Genomic DNA, 22871 nt, shown 5'->3' with positions numbered 1-22871 from the left:
GTTTCCGCCCTTGCGCCTGCCAGAAGGGTTCCAATTCCGAATCCAGGGGTACGGATTTGGCGAAACCCTGAAAAGGTTCCCTATTCATCCCTATTTACTAATAACCCCCATATGTAATAAAAGGCACTAAGTTTGCCCAAGAGCAGTAACCCGTAGCAACCAATAAGTTGTTTGCTCTTAAAAAGATGACCAGTAAATGCTGCCTGCTGATTGGTTGCTATGCCTTTTATTACATAAAACAGCAGACTGGTAGTTGCTATAAATTATTAGAAATGGGGCAAATTCTGTACCTCTTGTTACATCAACCCATGTGTTTTTTAGCAGGGGTTAAATGGAGTGTGGGGTAGAGACCTACAAGTTGGCAGAATGCGGAGGCCTCTATTGTCACTGCAGCTAAATATATGAAAGGAAACATATTGGTGCAATTAAACTGATAATTCTATTCTAGTGAGTTCTATTTGATACATAGTAAAGTGTCATTTCTAGTTCATTGACTGTTAGGGGCAGATTTATCAAAGGTGGAAGGTGAATTTTCGAATGAAAAAAATTCTAATTTCAAGCTATTTTTTGTGACTTCGACTAGGGAATGGTCCAAATTCGATTTGAATTTGAAAAAAATTAGAAAAATGTAATATTGAAATTTATCATGTACTGTCTCTTTAAAAATTAGACTTTGACCATTCGCCATCAAAAACCTGCCGAATTGCTGTTTTAGCCTATGGGGGACCACCTAGAACCCATTTGGAGTCAATTGGTGGACTTTGAAAAATCAAAATTTTTTTGGGGGAAAAACGTCGAGTCAAATTAGACCGAATGCGCTATTCCTTTGATTCGTACGATTCGATTTCGGCTGAATACGAACCTATTCGATCGAAAACTGAACTATTCTACCAAAAAAAAAAAAGCTTCAACTTAATTTCGGTTGGTCTTTTTGAATTCGAATTGCGAAGTTTTTTTAATTCGAAATTTGACCCTTGATAAATATGCCTCTTAGTGAACATAGACTGGGCCATTCCTCATATCATGGGGTAGAGACGACCCGGTGATTACACGCTTGCGGGGGGGGGGGAAGAGTTGTCCTCCTATATATGAGTGGTACAGTCCAATTTAATAAAGGCAGGTAGATTTCTCATGTAACACATGGCTAATGACTTATTACATTATTCCTGTCTGTGTAATGAGTTGTCATTCAGTGTGTGATCAAGGAATTGCAGAAATAGAGAACTGATGAATAAAAAACGAAATAACTCAAAAATCTCAAATAATAAAAAATGAAAACCAATTGCAAATATCTCTCTCTACATCATACTAAACTTTAACTCAAGGATGAACTACTTTTCTAATAGGGTGAGACCAAGTAACTTTCTTGCATGTGCAGCAGCTCAGCTATAGTGCCCCTAGACTATGTCATTCTAGATCCCCTGCTTTTCATTAATACAGTACAAGTATGGGACCTTTATCTAGAATGCTCCGGACCTGGGGTAAGGCATATTTATGTAATTTGGACCATCATACTTTGTCTATCAGAAAACCATATAAACATTAAATAAACCCAATAGGCTGGTTTTGCTTTCTGGATTACGGCTTTCCGGATAACGGAAGTACCAAGTATCATCCCTTTTTTTATTATTCGAAATCCACTAATGCAGACATTAGAAATCACGGGGCCCCGTACAACAACATTTTCGGGGGCCCCACCAACCGACCCCAAGCCCCGCCCCAGATCTCGCCCACTCCACTAAAAAAGTAACCCCCCCCAACACACACAAGTTATAAAAAGCTATTGTCAGGGCCCCATAATAAGTTAAAAATATAAAAATATTGGTGCCAGGGCCTCCCATAAAAGTTTTTTTTAAAAAGCATTGGTGCCAGGGCCCCCCCTTACAAGTTAAAAAAAAATTGGGGCCCCAAAAATATTTTTAAAAAAAACATTGGTGGCTGGGGCCAATAGAATATTACAATAATACATTGGTGGCCAGGGGATAAAAAATCAAAAAAACACAATTTGGTGTTCAGTAGAATTGAACTCGTGGCTGCAGGACTTCAACGTCGCCACCTTTTGTGACTTTAAGTCTTTTTGCCGCTTCAGGACTTCAATTTCAGCTATTTTTGTGACTTCAGGTCTTTTTGCTGCTTCAGGACTTTGGCTCCGGCTATTTTCGCGGCTTTGGGTTTTTTTTCCGCTTCGGGAGTTCGGCTTTGGCTGTATTTGTGGCTTTGGGTTTTTTCACCGCTTCGGGACTTTGGCTTTGGCTATTTTCGTGACTTCAGGTCTTTTCGCCGCTTCGTAGCATCGGCTATTTTCGTGGCTTCGGGTATTTTGGCCTCATCGGGACTTCGGTTTCGGCTGTTTTCGTGGCTTCGGGACTTTGGCTTTTCGGCACTTCCACATTTCGCCTGTTTGGGACTTCAAATATGGCTGCAAAGCTTCGGCGCTCGCAAGGGGGGCCCAGGACACTTGTTCCCCTGTCCCCCCTGATGGCGGCCCTGAATGCAGAGTCTAATGTCTCCTTTCCCTGTGACATGAATAAAGTCCCCTGTGTGGGTTATTGTGGAGCCTGTAGATCAGTTCGTGCCTTGGGCTCGGCTCTTGTGTAATCACTATGGGGCACCCTCAGGACATAAAAGAACAAGTGAGTGGCCGGTTATTGATTTTGGCTCCAGAGAGTTAATTATTAATCGGGACAGAACTGAAAGTGATAAAAAGGCAGTGCGGAAGTTGGCAGGAGGAAAACTACTTCTAGGATCTGTGCTGCAGAGCTGACGGTTTAAGCAACTCAGAACCTGGTCACACAAGTGTAAGTAATTGGCACGGGCTGGTATGTAGTGGCTACTGCAAGTAGGGCTTGTGAGTGTGTTTATTTATTTGCTTTACTAAACTTAATCCAGTTGTGGCCTCCCATATCTGAAGCCTAATTCCCAGCATTCTCAGCTAGCACCTGACTGATCATATAAGGAAACACAACAGCTGTTCACGTTTCAGGGCTAACATACATTAACCCTCAGTCGTCATCGCCGGGCATGGAATAGGCAGTTATTGAGGGCACGGGACAAAGGAAAGCCTCAGGGAGAATTCAGTCTGGGTTGATTTGTGCGGCTGGGAGTTGTGATCCAAAGCTCGGGTGCATGTGAGGACAGTCTTGTCATACTCACAATTAAGAGCAGAAACATGAGACCATTGCACGGCTCAACTCTGCTTTTTCTTTTTCGGGGACATTTTATTTTTTGTCTTCCTAAATACCAGCGAGGTAATTTCCAAGGGTTTGTGTAAAGAGCACGTTCATTTGATATCGGATGCCAGGAGTCTGAATTTGGCAGGGCAGTTCTGGGAGCGTTCAACCTGTGATCAGTACCCCCCTGTACCCCGTACCCCTGTCACCTCAGCCTGCAGGTGAATGCTGAGAGTTCCACAATGACTACAGTGACATAGTAAGTTAGGTTGAAGACACACGTTCATCAAGCTCAGCCCTTTAAGTGTGGAGAGACACCGTCAGATTCGGGGAGATTAGTCGCCCGGTGACAAATTTCTGCGGGGCGACTAATTTACTCGAACTGCCTTCCCGCCGGCTAGAATGTAAATTGCCGGCTGGTGAGCACTCGGAGAGCTTCGTTTTCCGAAGTTGCCCGTAGTTGCCTCACAAGGAAACTTCGGGTGATTTTGGAAAACAAAGTGCTCTGAGTACCATCCCGCCGGTGATTTACATTCTCGCCGGCGGGAAGGCAGTTCTGGGAGATTAGTCGCCCCGAAGAAGAGGAGATTTGTCACCGGCCGTATCTGACCGCGTGTCTCTGCCCAATGTATGGGCACGGCACAGGCCTGGCTTTAAAATGTTCAGAAGTTCATCAAAACTTTATATAGACATTCTGAAAAACTTTTGGAATTTTTCTGGATAGTTGCGAAGTTCACCGTATAATAACTGAAATTGTCCATTCTTTAACCGCTGATCTGTGATCTACCCAATATTTTCTAGCAGCAGCTCTTTCACGTCTTTCTTTCTCTAGCAAATAATAATAGAAGTATATAAGAAAAAATAAAAATGGGCAAATCACTCTTTTCCATTTTCAAAGAACCAAATGGAGAAGATGTTGAGAAAGCACGATGAGAGAAACTCGCGGAGATAGTCTTGCAATGCACAGTGGGATAGAAATCGCTCGGGAGCCGAAATCGCTAGGAATATTCGCCTGTAAAATAAGTGAGTGACTAGTCGCCGCGACTTGCTTTTTAAAAACGCGGGCGACAAATCTTCCCATGTGCCAGACCGTAAAGGGCTTTAGCACACGGGCAGATTCGGGAGATTTAGTCGACTGGCGTCTAATTTCCTCTTCGGGGCAACAATCTCGCTGAACTGCCTTCCGCCTGCTAAATTGAAAAATCGCCTGCGGCAATACACTCGCGGTGCTTCGATTTCCGAAGTCGCCCAAAGTTGCCTCACTTTGGAAAACAAAGCGCCGCGAGTGCCATCCCGCAGGCAATTTTTCATTCTAGGCGTCGGAGAGATTGTCAGTTCGGAGAGATTGTCGCCCCAAAGAAGAGGAGATTAGTCGACAGGCGACTAATCTCCCGGGAACCCTTACCCTTATATGGATGAGGACTATGATTAAATGAGTGTTTTACCTTTAAATTACTTTCAGTATAATGTAGAGAGTGATATTCTGAGACAATTTGCAAGTGGTTTTAATTTTTTATTATTTGTGGTTTTTAAGTTATTTAGCTTTTTATTCAGCAGCTCTCCAGTTTGCAATTTCAGCAGTCTGGTTGCTAGGGTCCAAATTACCCTAGCAACCGTGCATTGATTTGACTAAAAGACTGGAAAATGAATAGGAGAGGCCTGAATAGAAATAAGTGCAGTAAAATGTAGCAATAACAATAGCCTTTCTTGGATTTGTTTTTAGATGGGGTCAGTGACCCCCATTAGAAAGCTGGAAAGACTCAGAAGAAAAAAGCAAATAATTACAAAAAAAAATTATAAAAAATAAATAATGAAGACTTGGCCATTCTAGAACATACTAAAAGTTAACTTGAAGGTACATAAGACCTTAAGGGTAGGAGGAAGGTGGAGAACCGCAGTTGTGAAGCAATAGTAATGCTTTTCATGAGTTATTGTTTGGCCTTATCAATGTTCCATGTCTATAACAGCTATAACATATATATATAGTCTAAAAGTACAAGCTACTGTTTTATTATTACAGAGAAAAAGGAAATCATTTTTAAAAAATTTGGATTATTTGGATAAAAATGGAGTCTATGGGAGCAGGCCTTTCTGTAATTCAGAGCTTTCTGGATAACGGGTTTCCGTATAACAGATCCTATACCTGTATATACAGACTTGCGTAAAGAGGGCAGTGAGTACCCTGACTCTGAGTACCCTGACTCTGCCAAGGTCTCCATGGCCTTAATTAACACCTTCAAATAGTTTTTTTTTATATTATTTTGAATAAAATTATTTTAGAACACACACACATATATATATTTTTAAGAATATTTCAGGGACACATATAACGCAAACATATAACGTTGACTATTATTTTGTTTTACAGGAGGAATCTCGCATCCTCAGAGTAAAAATTGTCTCCGGCACCGACTTGGCAAAGAAAGACGTCTTTGGGGCCAGGTAATAATTTTTTTGACAATCAGCTGCTCTGATGTTCTTCTGCTTAGGAAAGATTTGAGAAAGGTTTCTAATTTTTTTCCTAAGCAGAAGAACATCAGAGCAGCCTCTTTCTTTCTCCTGACAACTTCCTTGACTACTTGGTGGTCAGACTGGTGGGAAAATGACCAGCAGGTGGCGCTGTTGTAACAAAATTCATTCATATTAACAGTACATGTAGCCTTTAATATCTTGGAAAAAAGAAAATCAATAATGAATGTACATTGTAAAAGTGCTTAGAATATCAGCCTCATCAATTTTATATTCACTTATTTTTAAGGTTTACTTATCCTTTAAGACAGTATCTAACTGTATCTGGTTGGGGGCACTTCTGTCTTTACATATCTTCATAAGGATGAATGGAAATACTAGGCCTAGTGTGATTGGCTGTATCAGCTCAAAGTTGCGTCTTATTACCAATTCTTCCACTCATTACTGCCTCTGTCTCATTAAAAAGCCCTGGGTAAAGATATCACTAATGGCGTCATTTATCAAAGGTAGAGTTGTTTTTTTCATGAAAAATTCAAGTCTTCAAGGGTATTTTTTCAGGTAAAAAATAACTCAGATTTTTCAAGTTTTTTTAGATTTATTATACCCTGAACCTGGAAATAGCATAAAGGGATCCTGTCATCGGAAAACATGTTTTTTTCAAAACGCATCAGTTAATAGTGCTGCTCCAGCAGAATTCTGCACTGAAATCCATTTCTCAAAAGAGCAAACAGATTTTTTTATATTCAATTCTGAAATCTGACATGGGGCTAGACATTTTGTCAATTTCCCGTCTGCCCCTGGTCATGTGACTTGTGCCTGCACTTTAGGAGAGAAATGCTTTCTGGCAGGCTGCTATTTTCCCTTCTCAATGTAACTGAATGTGTCTCAGTGAGACATGGGTTTTTACTATTGAGTGTTGTTCTTAGATCTACCAGGCAGCTGTTATCTTGTGTTAGGGAGCTGTTATCTGGTTACCTTCCCATTGTTTTGTTGTTTGGCTGCTGGGGGGGGGAAAAGGGAGGGGGTGATATCACTCCAACTTGCAGTACAGCAGTAAAGAGTGATTGAAGTTTATCAGAGCACAAGTCGCATGACTTGGGGCAGCTGGGAAATTGACAATATGTCTAGCCCCATGTCAGATTTCAAAATTGAATATAAAAAAATCTGTTTGCTCTTTTGAGAAATGGATTTCAGTGCAGAATTCTGCTGGAGCAGCACTATTAACTGATTCATTTTGAATATTTTTTTTTCCCATGACAGTATCCCTTTAAATCCAAAAATACACTAAAAAAAGTCAACGGCAGTGGCCCCTTGAACCATTTGAAGATGTTAAAGGGTTCAAACAACTAGTTGTTTTCAGATAGATCACCAGAAATAACTACTTTTTTCAATTACTTTCTATTTTCTATGTTTCACTGTTTTTCTAATATTGAAGTGTAAAGTCATTTTTCACCTTCTAAAGCAGCTCTGGGAGGGGGGGTCGTCGACCCTGTAAACTGTTCTAATAGTTGATACATTTCATATCTTTATCCCTGCTGAGCAGAATCTCTGGGTTTCATTACAGGCAGCTGTTAGAATTGATACAATAGTTACTAATACTCCAGAGATGCTGCTGAGAAATGGATCAACTCAATGTTGTAAAATTGTAACAGTTCAGAGTCTGCACCTGAATTACTGAGCTGCCAGACTCACACACCTGAGACAGGGACATTCAACTTTATACTTAGATTTTGGAAAACCAGTAAAAAATAAAGAATGGAAAGTTATTTCCGGGGAACAATCTGAAAACAACTGAACTGAAAAAAGTGTTTGGAAGGTGAACAACCGCTTTAATAGCTTGCATGATGTTAGAATTTTTTTTCGGTAGTTTTTTTTGCCGAAAACTCTATCAATTCGAGTTTTTGGGTTTCTCAACTCGAATTCTCTAATTCTAGTTATTTTTCCATTAAATTTTTTTCTTAAATAAGAAGTTCATTCAAGGTCTAGAAAATCTCCCAAAACGGTAACATTCGACCTTTCATAAATAACACCCTAAGTGTTTGGATTTACTGCAGTTGTGAAATCTGAATTTCCTGCAAATCAAAGGGGTGCATGAAGACTAATTTCCAAATTATTTTAAATATTTAGGGGCACATTTACTAAGGTTAGAATATCGATGGGTTAATTAACCCTCGATATTCGACCCTCGAAGTTAGATCCTTCGACTTCGAATATCGAAGTCGAAGGATTTAGCGCTATTCGATCGAGCGATCGAAGGAATAATTGTTCGATCGAACGATTAAATCCTTCGAATCGAACGAAGTAGGTGGTCGAAGTTTTTTAGAGACAGTACTTCGACTATCGAATGGTCGAATAGTCGAACGATTTTTAGTTCGAATTGTTCGAATGGAAGTCAAAGATGTAGTCGAAGGTCGCAGTAGCCAATTTGATGGTCGAAGTAGCCAAAAAAATACTTCGAAATTCGAAGTATTTTTTATTCTAATCCTTCACTCGAGTAAGTAAATGTGCCCCTTAATGTAATGATGCACTTCTGTGTGGTTCTGGTTGCTGTGGTTACATGCACCCCAGTGACTGCCCCTTGCAGTTCTGCTTTGGTGTGGTCTTTAGAGCTGATGTCTACAACTTTCCCCCCAAACCAGCATCAATGAATTTCCCTATAATAAACAAGATGGAGGTATTATACATGAAGTGACCACTACATTTATACTGCCATGTGTTGTGAGGACCATATATGTGGAATTGGCACTGATTTATCCTGACATGTATTCTTGGATTATTAGACGTGGCTCTGTGTCTATTCTACCATGTGTTCTTAGGGGCCATTATTTATAAAACTGCCGCTGTATTTAAAGGAGAAGGAAAGCTGCCGAAGCAGTTTATTGCCAATAGATTAGCCACAATAGTGCAAGTTATAAGACTATATTTATTCTGCAGAATGCTTTACCATACCTGAGTAAACAGCTCTAGAAGCTCTGTTTGTTTAGGATAGCAGCTGCTATATTAGCTTTGTATGACATCACTTCCTGCCTAAGTCTCTCCCTGCTCAATCATAGCTCTGGACTCAAATTACAGCATGGAGGGGAGGAGGGAGGGAGAGAGGAACAGTATTCTCAGTATTCTGGGAAAGATGGGTCTGTTGGTAGGCGTCTGGGTGTGACCATGGGTGGGTGCCCTTATACTTTATTTTTTAGCAGGAGAACATGGTGACCCCTCTAAAAAGTCTGCACAGCTAAGTATTTAATTACGGGACTTGCCTCCAGAGCAGATTTCTTAATGAACACTCAGAAAGTCATAATTATATTGCCGTCTGGCTAACGTGTTTCCTAATCCAATCCTCAGGGTAAAACCAGCTGATAGCCTTGTGTTGCACAATAAAGGAAGGCCGAGAATCTGCCCCGTGTGACATGAGCCTATTGGCTGGAGGAGAATTGATTTCCAATACATTGGGGCAGATTTACTAAAGATTGAAGTGGGCTTCGCAGGGACATTGCCAATTTACTAAAAGGCAAAAAGAACAATTCACTAGCGAAAAAGCTCAGAGCCAGAGAAGTTTTGCTCCACTTTGCCTGGCGAATTTTTGCTCAGGCGAACAATTGTTGCTCCGCAAATTAATCAAAGTAAGAAATTTCCAATATGTCATGTTATGCCTTTTCGCCAGGGCCGACGTTCAACAAGATTTTCAGGGCCCCCAAGCCCCACCCCAGATCCCGCCCACTCCACATCACAGTTAAAAGACCACACAAACATCAGTGCTAAAAAGAGGTAACCCCCCCCACACATACGTTATAAAAAAACATTGGCGCCAGAGCCTCCCATAAAAGTTTTTTTTAAAAAAGCATTGGTGACAGGGCCCCCCTTACAAGTTAAAAAAAAGTGGGGCCCCAACAGAATATTTTTTAAAAAAAACATTGGCGCCAGGGCCCCCTTTACAAGTTAAAAAAAAATGGGTGGCAGGGGCCTATAGAGTATTAAAATAATACATTGGTGGCCAGGGGATTAAAAGAAATAAAAAAAAAACACACATTGGTGTTCAGAGGAATTGAACTCGTGGCTTCAGGACGTCAACTTTACCTCCTTTCATGACTTTGGGTCTTTTTGCCACTTCCGGACTTCAATTTCAGCTGTTTTCGTGACTTCGGGTCTTTTCTCCGCTTCAGGACTTCAATTTCGCCTCCTTTTGTGACTTTGGGTCTTTTCGCCACTTCAGGACTTCGATTTCAGCTGTTTCCGTGACTTCGAGTCTTTTCACTGCTTCGGGACTTCGGCTTTGGCTATTTTCGTGGCTTTGGGTCTTTTTTGGTGATTCAGGACTTAGGAACTTTCAGCACTTCCGCATTTTGGCTGTTCAGGACTTCGGAAAGAGGCGGCACGACTTCGGCGATATCAAGAGAGAGTTCTTTCGATAAGTTCAGCGCTGCCGGGCCCCCCTTCAGGCCCAGGCCCAGTACACTTGTACGCCCTGTGCCCCTCTGATGGCGGGCCCTGCTTTTTGCCAGAGTCTATTTCTCTAGGTTCTACCCGGCAAATTAATAAGATGAAGCTACATCCTCAACATTATTATGTCAGTGACATCATATCCTGTATGCCAAAAAAATCATAAAAAGACAAAACACTGGCGTTTTTCATATTTTTATGTGGGATTATGTTTATAATTTGTAACTGTTAAATATGTTTTTTAAAACTTTTTTTTTGAAGCTCATACCACGTGGGCTCATGTCTTTCTTTTGCTTCTTTGGAACATTTGTAATAATAAGTGACCACCAACAACCACTAATAAAGACATATATATGACCTGTATGTACCCACCATATTTAAAGTGATGTAAGAGTAAGTCTGCCGAAATGAAACGTTTGCATTTTCATAAATACACGTATTCGCTGCGAATTGACATCTGACAAAGTTGCACGTAGTATGGCAAAGCCTTTCATGGCAATAATTTGCCGCATTGTTTCAGTAGTCTGGCAAACTGAAAGGGCACTGCAATGGGCAGACAGATGCTGCTTTCAACTTCAATTTTGATTTAAATCACCTTTACGTTGACTTTTAGTATGTTATAGAATGGCTAATTCTAAGCATCTTTTTTTTTTGCTTGATTTGCCTTCTTCTTCTGACTCTTTCCAGCTTTCAAATGGGGGTCACTGACCCCATCTAAAAACAAAAGCCCTGTACAGCTACAAATTTATTGTTATTGCTTTTTATTACGCATATTATTTCTATTCATATTTATAGTCTGTTATTCTGATCCATGCATGGTTGCTAGGGTAATTTGGACCCTAGCGACCTCATTGCTGAAATTACAAACTGGAGAGCTGCTGAATAAAAATCTAAATAACTCAAAAACCACAAATAATAAAAAACAGAAACCAATTACGAATGATCCCGGAATATCACTCTCTACATCATATTAAGGGTCAATCTTAAGGTGAACAAACCCTTTAAAATCATTGACAATATTTAATAAATATTCTAAAGGTACTTGATATTTCTATGACTAATGAAAGAAATTATATTTTCAGTTTCATCCCAGGACATCCCCTTAGCCAAACCTGTAGCTTCTCACTCTCCCTAGAATAATTCATTCCTATCTCAGTGGAAGTCAATGTATCTGCCATTACTTGTTGCCCAAATTAAATTGACTTTACTGCAGGGACAGACCTACCCTTTAGTGAAAAAGTGCTTCTGAGATTTCCTATCCTACAGAAATAGGTTAGATTTTTTTTTTTTTGGATGATGGAAATTAAAAGTGGAAGGTGTTATATTATAATATAATTGTGAAATCAACATATTTGCCTGGAAAATGTTTAAAATCCAGCAGGAATTGAGATCTTGCCTATAGAACAAACAAGATAATTTACAATATTTTTCTGATTAAAACGATGGTGCAGGTGGGATCTAAGCGTATTCTCATTAACGGTATAATTCCGACTTGCTCGCTAGAGACGTACCCTTGCCTAGAGAGGACGACATGAAGCCCAGGCTGAGAACTTGCAAACTCATTACACATTCACAGTGCTGAGCAAAAGCAGAGCAGTGTGAGTTTTTTCTGCTCTACCTTGTTAGCAGCTTTACTGAAGCGTGATAGAGCATCCACCTAGATTGCATTTCTCACAAAACTCTGTCACTTCAGAACCATTGTTGTGCCAGTTACATAGGCCCAAATGATTCTGTACTCATATCCAAAATGATTTCTGTGTCAGAGATACACAGGATCAAACCAGGGCTTCTACACATTCAGCTTATAACAAGATAAATACAGATATACAATTATTAGGGTAACGATCACCCTGCTATAGTTCCAGGGGTACTCAGGGATAAATAAGCACTCACCCCAAATCTCCCCCTAACTGGCCTTCAGACTGGGTCCCCTTAGCTCATAACAAGGTTACAGATCTATAGAAACATTGGGGTAAAAGTCACCCTGCTATAGTTCCTGGTGTACCCAGGGCACAAATAAGCACTCACCCCAAATCTCCCCCTAACTGACCTTCAGACTGGGCCCCCTTAGCTCATAACAAGGTTACATATATATAAAAACATTGGGGTAACAGTCACCCTGCTATAGTTCCAGGGGTACTCAGGGATAAATAAGCACTCACCCCAAATCTCCCCCTAACTGGCCTTCAGACTGGGTCCCCTTAGCTCATAACAAGGTTACAGATCTATAGAAACATTGGGGTAAAAGTCACCCTGCTATAGTTCCAGGGGTACCCAGGGCACAAATAAACACTCACCCCAAATCTCCCCCTAACTGGCCTTCAGACTGGGCCCATTAGCTCATAACAAGGTTACATATATATAGAAACATTGGGGTAACAGTCACCCTGCTATAGTTTCAGGGGTACCCAGGACACAAATAAACACTCACCCCAAATCTCCCCCTAACTGGCCTTCAGACTGGGCCCATTAGCTCATAACAAGGTTACATATATATAGAAACATTGGGGTAACAGTCACCCTGCTATAGTTCCAGGGGTACCCAGGGCACAAATAAGCACTCACCCCAAATTTCCCCCTAACTGGCCTTCAGACTGGGCCTCCTTAGCTCATAACAAGGTTACAGATATATAGAAATATTGGGGTAACAGTCACCCTGCTATAGTTCCAGGGGTACCCAGGACACAAATAAACACTCACCCCAAATCTCCCCCTAACTGGCCTTCAGGCTGGGCCCCCTTAGTTCATAACAAGGTTACAGATCTATAGAAACATTGGGGTAACAGTCACCCTGCTATAGTTTCAGGGGTACCCAGGACATAAATATGAACTCCAAATGTGGTGTCTGTTTAGGCTAATTGCACATGGTCATATACAGATATGGGACCTGTTATCCAGGAATCCAGAGTGCTTGGGACCTGAGATTTCGGGATATTTCTGAAATTTGGATCTCTATAACTTAAATGGGTTGTTTGCCTTTAAAATTGACTTTTAATATGATGTAGAGAGTTATATTCTGAGACAATTTCAACTGGTTTTCATTTTTTATTATTTGTGATTTTTGAGTTATTTTGCTTTATTCAACAGCTCTCCAGTTTGCAAGTTCAGCAATATGGTTGCTAGGGTCCAAGTTACACTAGCAACCATGCACTGGTTTGAACGAGAGACTGGAATATGAATAGGATGGGCCTGAATAGAAAGATGAGTACTAAATGAGTAGCAATAACAATGTGTGTAGCCTTACAGAGCATTCGTTTTTAGATGCGGTCAGTGACCCCCTTTTTAAAGCTGGAAAGAGTCAGAAGAAGAAGGGAATAATTAAAAAAACTGTAAAAAATAAACAATGAAGGCCAATTGAAAAGTCGCTTATAATTAGCCATTCTATAACATACTAACAGTTAACTTAAAGGTGAACCATCCCTTTAATTCTACTAAAAAAATATTTAAACATTCATTAAACCCAATAGGCTGGTTTTACTTCCAATAAGGATTAATTATATCTTAGTTGGGATCAAGTTCAAGGTACTGTTTTATTATTACATAGAAAAAAAAATTGACTTATTTGATTAAAATGGAGACTGTGGGAGATGGCCTTCCCATAATTCAGAGCTTTTTGGATATTGGGTTTCCAGATAACGATGCTTATTACCCTTTAATTGATCTGGCAGATTTGTATTCACAGCCTCCTGGTGGAACATTTACCAAGGTATCCCATTACTGTACTTTGTAGAGGTGGCATCTGTCACCCACAAAATCTCTCTCCCATCTTCTGAGACATACCGGGTGCTACAAGAGTCACTGGGGCTCATTAACTAAAATTAGGTGAATTTGCCCCAGTGCAGTTGTTTCCCAACCTTAGTAACTACAGCAGGGGTGCCCAAAAGGTAAAAGGGGATCTACCAGTAGACCATTAGCTGGTGATCAGTAGATCTCAAGACACTGTCAATAATCAGCTCATCTAAATCGCCCTCCTGTTTCATTCTTTTCATTCAGATATTTATAACAGTTTATTTATTAAAGCTACATAATAAATAGTTGTTAGTTAAACATAGCAATATACATTTGCTCATAAATCAATATATTATCAAGTAATGCTTTCAATGGAACAGAATGCTAACAATGATTTTATTGATGTAGATCATAATGGGACAACATCACTAAAAGTAGACCTCACCTTAGTAAAGTATGGGCACTCCTGTACTACAGTAAGTCATGTGTCACAGAGAGAATAATACACTGATATTGTGTTAGAGCAGGAGATATAAATAATATCTATATCTCCCCAGTGCTGGAGGCAGGGGCGCTGGCTGCAGAGTAGGAGACTTACAAATAAGGGTAAGTAGTCACGGCGGAGCTGATAAGTAATTGTTAAGCAATGAGTACAAATATGGGAGTTGATTTGGGTTGTCTGTACTCAGTCATAGAGTCAATATTATTCAAAGGGAAAGGTGAGATGTGTAATATGTGCTCATGGCATCACACGTGCAGTACTTCCCTTATAGTTCTTCTGCTTCGGATGCAGTCGAGACTTCCGTCGTGGATCATGGCTGAGGTTAGTGGTATTATAGATTGGTTTCCACAGGGGCTTATTAATTAAGGTTGTACGGCTCCCCCAGGATGGCACTGTCTGCAGGGGCGCTCCACCAATGACGCAAGTTGACTTGCCTTAGACGGCAGCGCCCCACTAGGTACCAGGGGCGGCAAAAATGCCGCTCCTGGTATTTTAATAGCCGAATTTCTGCTTTTCAAACTGGAAATTCGTCTCTTCTAGTGCAGAGAGCGCAATTGTGCTCTCTGCGCTATCGTCCTGGCCCCCTCCACCGCCCTTGTGGATCCCCCTGGACCAAAAAGGTGAGCGCATCGGGGGGGGCAGCAACACCAACAGCAGGCGGCGGAGGGTCAGGATCGCCCCTGACTGTCTGAACGTGTGAAAATCATGTAATGCCCCCTTAACAAAAATGTTCTTAGTGCAGGTATGGGATCCATTATCCATAAACCCGTTATCCAGAAAGCTCTGAATTACAGAAAGGCCGTCTCCTATAGACTGCATTTTATCCAAATAATCCACGTTTTTAATAAATGATTTCCTTCTCTGTAATAACAAAACAATACCTTGTAGTGATATTTGGGCCAGCCCGAAACCCATGGGACCCACCGGTTGGGCAGGTTTGGGCCAACTACTGCAAAAAATCTTTGGGGCGCAGTTCATACTACTTGTTACTGGCTTCTATTTCTTGAATTTATAAACGTGCACCGTTGGGGCGGGCGCAGGTCTATAAATAGAGGGGACAGAATGGGCTGGGTTCAGGTTGGGAGAGGGCAGATTAGGGCCGCACATCAGTAATAACTTGTACTTGATCCCAACTAAGATATAGTTAATTCTTATTGGAAGCAAAATCATTTAAACATTAAATAAGCCCAATAGGCTGGCTTTGCTTCCAATGAAGATTAATTATATCTTAGTTGGGATCAAGTACAAACTACTGTTTTATTATTACAGAGAAAATGGAAATCATTTTTAAAAATTTGGATTATTTGGATAAAATGGAGTCTATGGGAGCCGGCCTTTCCCTAATTCAGAGCTTTCTGTATTCCCCAATAATCATACCTTCATTAGCGCGAGAGAGAGTATTTGTCAGACATGAACAATATCGATATAAATGCAATCAGAGCTTATTTTGCCAACTGCTTTGTGTTTATATTGAGTCTGTATAAATTGAAGGAAGGTTAATGAGGTGGAGAAACACCTAACAGTGGGTGATGAGTGGCTTCTGATTCATTAAACAAGAAGAATTGCAGTGTGAGCTTTACAGTTCCCCCTCTAGTATTGTATAAGGAATAACATAGTGATTCCTGCCTCTGCTGTAATAATAATAATAATGAGCATTATTGCACTTTCTGCATTTCACCTATTGGGATGGCAGGTGGCATAAAAATCTCAGCTATTCCGAGCACCATGTCTCATAGAACAAAGAAGCCTTGGAAACACCAATGCAACTGTCACAGTCGGCACCCAACACCAGAACAAACACCAGGCACCCTGGTCACGGCTCGTGCTTCACCAGTAGTGTGACCACCTTTGGGCCTCGGGAGGAGCCCTCGGCTTACTTGGGTGCCACCTGGACTTAAACGAGAGGTGCAAGATGAGGGTTCTGGATAGGCAGAGGGGCACGACTGTAAAGCAAAGTCTTTGGACAGAAGGTCGTAGTACAAGGCGTTAGGCAAAAGAGTAGTCAGATCAGGCCGGGTCGAGGCAGGCAGAGAATAAACGTAGTCAGGCAGGCAAGGGTCAAACCAGGAAGTCAAACAGAGGGTTAATCAGAAGAGGTAGTCGGTAATCAGGCACGGGTCAGGATCCAGAGGTCAGAATAGTCAAAAAGCCAGGCAGGGGTCACAACAGGAATCAAACAGGTTCTAGAAACAGAATAGCAACGCTAAGTAGCACCAGGAACAAACTCCTATCACGGGCAAGGTCCTGTGGCTTTAATTAGGCTTTTATACTTTCAAATTTGGTGCCATTGCGCCAGCGCGCCTGCGCCTTTAAAAGATATGGAGTTTGCGCGCCCTTAGGGGGCAAACATGGCGCCGGACACGGAGTGTCACTGGACCACCAGGGTGAGCTTTATTTATTACAGCACCATTCTCCCCTCCTCTTCAAGGGGCTGCATTTAATGAGCTATAGTAACTATACCAGGGATAGGGAAAAACTAAAAAACAATAAAATTGCAGCTAAACAGGCATTATCTGGGATTACTGTGTTGCCTTCAGCAGAAATGTCTCCCCACCCACACGCACACACTTTATTTACTTTATAGTTAGTGCCAATACTGCACTTACTTCCCGAAGATTACCGAAGAGAAGAAGATGGCTGCCGCGAACTCCGCTTGACAGAATCTGCACGGAGGGGGAAGTGAAGACTTAGGGGCATTTGCCGAGGATAACACTTAGGCTGGCGGGGAGGAGAGAGGGGGGGTCAATTGTAGGGTAGGGGTTTTTTAACTTTAGGGTTGGATTTGCCTTTAAATAGATACAATTGTTTCTTTGCTTATTTTAAATTGTTACAAATGTATCTAAGTGTACCTGCAAGCCTGGGCTCTCTGCCAAAAGCCTCAGTTTTAGAAACTTTTGTATCTTTTTCTGGCTGTTCAGTGCAGGAGATCAAAGAGAAAGTTGGGACATTTCAGTTACAATCAGGGACTGCGGATTGAGCTGTCAAAATCGGGACTGCCCCGCATAAAACGTGACCGTTAGGTTAGCTGTCAGCTTCCTGAACATTGCACTGGATGGGAATGGTGTACTGAATACTGCAAATGCCTAATGGAGTCTTTCCTCAGCTGAATACCTATATACCTGAGTTATATGTGCCTCTCCATACACTGTCTCTATATATGAGCTCTTTGTGAGCCTTCCAGTCCTGTGTGAGCTTTATAGTGTGTGTCATGTGCTAATACCTCATCTGTATACGTGAGTAAACCTGGGGACACTGTCTTTCACTAATAAACAGTTTCTTTGTTTGCATCATAAGAACCTCCTGGCGCCCAATCATTTTGTATGTTTTGTTTGCACAGTAGCCTGAGTGTTGTAGTTGCACTACACCTTAGAGGGAATGCTTCCACTTAGCAAAGACCCTGAAGTGTGAGTCCAAATGTAACCCATGTTCTGCTCACTAGCTGGAAAGTGACTGTGGTCTGTGGTGTGGATAGGCCAGATTAGCATTACACTAACCTTGCACCTTATTGAGCCTACCTCTACCCAGGCCCTCTGGAGCTCACCTCACCTCCTCCAACAAGTGGGGGAACCAAAAGAGGCAGAGCTCATATGGGCTTCTCTTTTTATAATTCAGGGGAACCCTGACACCTTACACTGTAAGGGACCTACCCCCCCATCTATAATAAATGACCCAATCCAGCTTGCTAATAACCCTCCTGGAGAAACTAAAGGTTTGCAAAACCTTTACCCTCCTACACTCAGGGTCGGACTGGGCCGGCGGGACACCAGAAAAAACCCGATGGGCCCCTGGTTCTTGTTGGCCTCGCCAGCCTAGATCTGCACCCAGATCCCACATCTGAAGAATACTTCCAGCTGCGACCTCCCCCTTTCGGGGGGTCACGTCAAAAATCATAGTGTGTGTGCAGGGCAGCCAGCAGGGGAGGACAGGGGGAGAGTTGTAGGGGGTCCCGAGGGTAAGGGGGGCCCCGGCCACGTCGCACTTTCTTCATTAGCCGGGCCCCCCATCTTTCTGAGAGCGGCTGACTTCGGGAAGGCATGGACGTTTAAGGGGCCCTGGCCACCAATTTTCTTATAATGTGGGGGGGGGGGGCTGGCCACCAATTTTTTTCTCATGTCGGGTCCAAGCCACCAATATTTTTTTATGGGGGGGCCCTGACCACCAATATCTTTTTATTTTTTATTAACATGTGGGAACCCTAGCCGCCAATATTGTTTTTTTTTTTTTTACTATGTGGTGGGGGGCGGACCTGTGGGGTGGGGAGGACGGATCTGTAGGTGGGGCTTGCGGTGGGTGCAGCCCAGGGGGACTAGGAAATGTTGTCGTATGGGGCCCTGTGATTTCTGATGGCGGTCCTGTGTGTGTGCATACTCGCTTAGGCGCATGTGCAGCAACAGAGCAGTGGGGTCGGAGGGGGGGCCCTGGGACAGCCGCACCGGTGGGCCCCGGGCCCCAAGTCCGACCCTGCCTATACTTACCAGTCCCACTTCTTATTTGGGGGCCAGCTATTTGGGACTATTGGGAGGATTGCAATTAGTTCTTTGCCATGCCAGCATTACAAGTGTTCCAGCATATTCTATAGCCCTGCACACAAACACAATGCTTTCTAAGCCACTGCATCCCCATTCTCTGCATTGAACTTCATATTTCCCCTTCTATTTCCTCAGTGAGACATTTCATGAAATTCTGTTGCAAATGAGAATGTTTAGAAATAACCTTTGTTCTCAAAGCCTTCGGCGCTATTGTGCTTTGACTGATTTTTCAGCAAAATATAGGAACTTGCTTTTGTGTTACTGTTTTTTTTTTTTATTCGGGGGGTGAACAACAGCTCTGAAACATTTCTTTGTTGTTACATAACAGACTTCTATGATAAAATAGGCTTAATTGTCAAAGTCAACAAAATTGCGCATAATTTGAAATAATGCTCAGTGTTTGGTGGGTTGTTGCTTTTTTCTTATTCATTTGTCGCCACTCCTTTTGTTGTCTTCCAGTGTGGCAGGTCCCTCCTGCATTATTCGCCATGTTTATTACAAAACTGTCATATACTCTTGTTCTATTGGGCCAGAAGGATTTTTATACCTGCCCATGATGGCCTATGTTTAAAGGGGTTATTCGCTTTAAATTAACTTGTATCATGTAGAGAGTGATAGTCTGAGACAATTGGCAGTTGGTTTTCATTTTTTATTATTTGTGGTTTTTAGTTTTTAGCTTTTTATTCAGCAGCTCTCCAATTTGCAATTTCAGGAATGTGGTTGCTAGGGTAGAAATTACCCTAGAAACCATGCACTGATTTGATTAAGAGACTGGAGTAAGAAATGGAGAGGCCTGGATAAAAAGACGAGTAATAAAAAGTAACAATAACAATACATTTGACCCCCATTTGAATTCTGGAAAGAATCAGAAGAAGAAGGTAAATCATTCAAAGACTATAAAAAAAAGACAAAACGAAAACCAATTGAAAAGTTGTCAAGAATTGTCCTTTCTATAACATACTAAAAGTTAACTCAAAGGTGAACCACCCCTTATATGAAAATTTTTATCAGTAATGGAAATGTATCAAGATCACTTTAGTCAGGGCCACCATCAGGAATCATGGGGCCCCGTACTTAACCATTACATACCTCCCAATTGTCCCGTTTTTAGAGGGACAGTCCCTCTTTTGACAGCTCAACCCGCAGTCCCTCGTTTGTACTGGAAAGTCAGTTTTTCTCTGCACTGAACAGCCGGAAAAAGAAACAACGTTTCTAACTTAATTGGCTTTTGGCAGAGAGCCCATAACAGCAACAGCTGCAGATAAGATACTTTCGTAACAATCTCTGGATAAGCAAATAAGTAATTGTAACAATATAGGATAACAGGTCCCTTGGGAAAAGTTAGACTCACAGCTTAAAGGGCAATTCACCTTCATGGTAAGCATTGCTGCTCCTTTAACCCCTTACATGCTGGGGCTTTTTGATCTTGCATTGGCACGTGGCATAGCAGAGACTCAGAATTGTTAAGTTGTCCTTACGGGGCGAGTGATTAAAAGATAAGAAAAACCTTAAAAATATGTGTGTAAAAATTAATGAGGGTGCTATTTTAAGAACTTTTGCAATGTACATTCATTATTTATTAATTTTTAATTCCAAGATATTAAAGGATACATGTACTGTTAATATGAATGAATTTTGTTACAACAGCGCCACCTGCTGGTCATTTTCCCACCAGTTTGACCACCAAGTAGTCAAGGAAGTTGTCAGGAGAAAGAAAGAGGCTGCTCTGATGTTCTTCTGCTTAGGAAAGATTTTAGAAAGGTTTCTAATTTTTCTCCTAAGCAGAAGAACATCAGAGCAGCCTCTTTCTTTTTCCTGTGTCCAAAAGGAATGTGAGGGTCTCCAAAAATAAGAAAACAAGTGTAAAAAATAGAAAAATTTATTAGGACATGAGACCTAACGCTTTCGTGCCTATTCGCACTCAAAAGGTACGAAACGCGTTAGGTCTCATGTCCTAATACATTTTTCTACTTTTTACATTTGTTTTCTTATTTTTGGAGACCCTCACATTCCTTTTGGACACAGTATTTTTGATTTTGCACCTTGGGACTGAGGTGAACTGTGAGTGTTTTCTCCTTTATTCTTTACTTTATTTTGTATTTTTGATCTAATACTCATTCATTGAGTGGTACCATAGTTATTTGCTATGATGTGGCAGTAGCACAAACCTTGTTTCTATAGTCTTTCTTTCTCCTGACAACTTCCTTGACTACTTGGTGGTCAGACTGGTGGGAAAATGACCAGCAGGTGGCGCTGTTGTAACAAAATTCATTCATATTAACAGTACATGTATCCTTTAATATCTTGTAATTAAAAATAAATAAATAATGAATGTAAATTGCAAAAGTGCTTAGAATATCAGCCTTGTCAATTTTATATTCACTTATTTTTAAGGTTGTACTTATCCTTTAAAGGTTTTGTTTGCTGAATTGGATTTCATATCAGCAGTGTTCCAGCCAATATTGCATTTCTGCTTCAAAAGACTCATAGTCAGAGTGAATAAACTGAAGCTTGCGGCTCTGTTAGCGAGTGAAAGCAAAGTGCCTAAAATGTTCAGATCAAGTCATCGGCGCAGACGCTCCACATTTCTACAGTAAAGAAAAACAGATGAAAGCGCTGCTTGTTTTTTTCCTCCTTTGAGAAATCACTAAAGCAATTAAGAATATTGCTGTATATGGTCTGACATCTCAGCGCTTCTTGGCTTTGATAGACCCACGAGATTTCTGACAAATGAATCTGACTCTGGTGTGCAGGGAATCCTTATTGGTAATGGCACTGTAGCTTTTCAAGCTGATTTTTTTTATGAAAAAAGGGAAAATGGGTGGAATCCTTTAAAAACGATACGTTTTGAATACTTCCCTTTAAAGCGGTTGTTCACCTTCGAGTTATCTGTTAGTATGGTATAGAGAGGAATATTCAATTTGCAATTGATTTGTTTTGTTTTTTTTTATTATTTGTGGTATTTGATTTAGCTTTTTATTCCGAAGCTCTCCAGTTTGCAATATCAGCAGTCTGGTTGCTAGGGTCCAAATTCCCCTAGCAACCTTGCATTGATTTGAATAAGTGACTGGAATTTGAATAGGAGAGGCCTAAATAGAAAGATGAGTAATAAAAATTAGTAATAACAATACATTTGTAGCCTTACAGTCAGAAGAATGCGGCAAATAATTAAAAAAAATATTAAAAAATAAATCATGAAGACCTTAAAATTTGCTATTCTATAACATTCTGAAAGTTAAAGGAACAGTAACACCAAAAAAATAAAAGCATTTTAAAGTAATTAAAAGATCATGTACTGTTGCCCTACTTTGGTAAAAGTTATATGTTTGCTTCAGAAAGACTACTATCTTTATAAAAAAAAATAAGCTGCTGTGTAGCTGTGGGGGCAGCCATTCAAGTTGAAAAAGGAGAAAAGTCTCAGGTTACTTAGCAGATAGCAGATAAGCTGTGTAATAGAATACAATTGCATTCTACATCTGCTTTGTAACCAGTGCTTAAATGGCCCCATGGCTACACAGCAACTTGTTTATATAAACTATAGTAGTACTTATCTGTTATCTACTGTGTATCTTGTGCTTGAATGGCTGCCCCCATGGCTACACAGCAGCTTGTTTATATAAACTATAGTAGTACTTATCTGTTATCTACTGTGTATCCTGTGCTTGAATGGCTGCCCCCATGGCTACACAGCAGCTTGTTTATATAAACTATAGTAGTACTTATCTGTTATCTACTGTGTATCATGTGCTTGAATGGCTGTCCCATGGCTACACAGCAGCTTGTTTATATAAACTATAGTAGTACTTATCTGTTATCTACTGTGTATCATGTGCTTGAATGGCTGCCCCCATGGCTACACAACAACTTGTTTATATAAACTATAGTAGTACTTATCTGTTATCTACTGTGTATCCTGTGCTTGAATGGCTGCCCCCAATGCTACACATCAGCTTGTTTATATAAACTATAGTAGTACTTATCTGTTATCTACTGTGTATCCTGTGCTTGAATGGCTGCCCCCATGGCTACACAGCAGCT

The 22871-nt window shown here is 41.0% G+C and overlaps 1 protein-coding gene across 7 annotated transcripts in view; it reads left to right on the top strand.

Moving 5' to 3' along the window:
* Window positions 1-22871, top strand: part of nedd4l.L (NEDD4 like E3 ubiquitin protein ligase L homeolog) — a 253294-nt gene that overhangs the window by 84114 nt on the left and 146309 nt on the right. For all 7 annotated transcript variants that reach the window (XM_041569986.1, XM_041569997.1, XM_041569996.1 and 4 more), the window contains exon 2: window positions 5539-5612. In XM_041569986.1, coding sequence (XP_041425920.1) covers window positions 5539-5612 — 74 coding nt within the window. The remainder of the gene's footprint in view (window positions 1-5538; window positions 5613-22871) is intronic.

The sequence above is a fragment of the Xenopus laevis genome, chromosome 1L (genome assembly GCF_017654675.1).
Source record: "Xenopus laevis strain J_2021 chromosome 1L, Xenopus_laevis_v10.1, whole genome shotgun sequence".
NCBI classification, from domain to species: domain Eukaryota; kingdom Metazoa; phylum Chordata; class Amphibia; order Anura; family Pipidae; genus Xenopus; species Xenopus laevis.
This window is presented reverse-complemented; position numbering and strand designations above follow the sequence as displayed.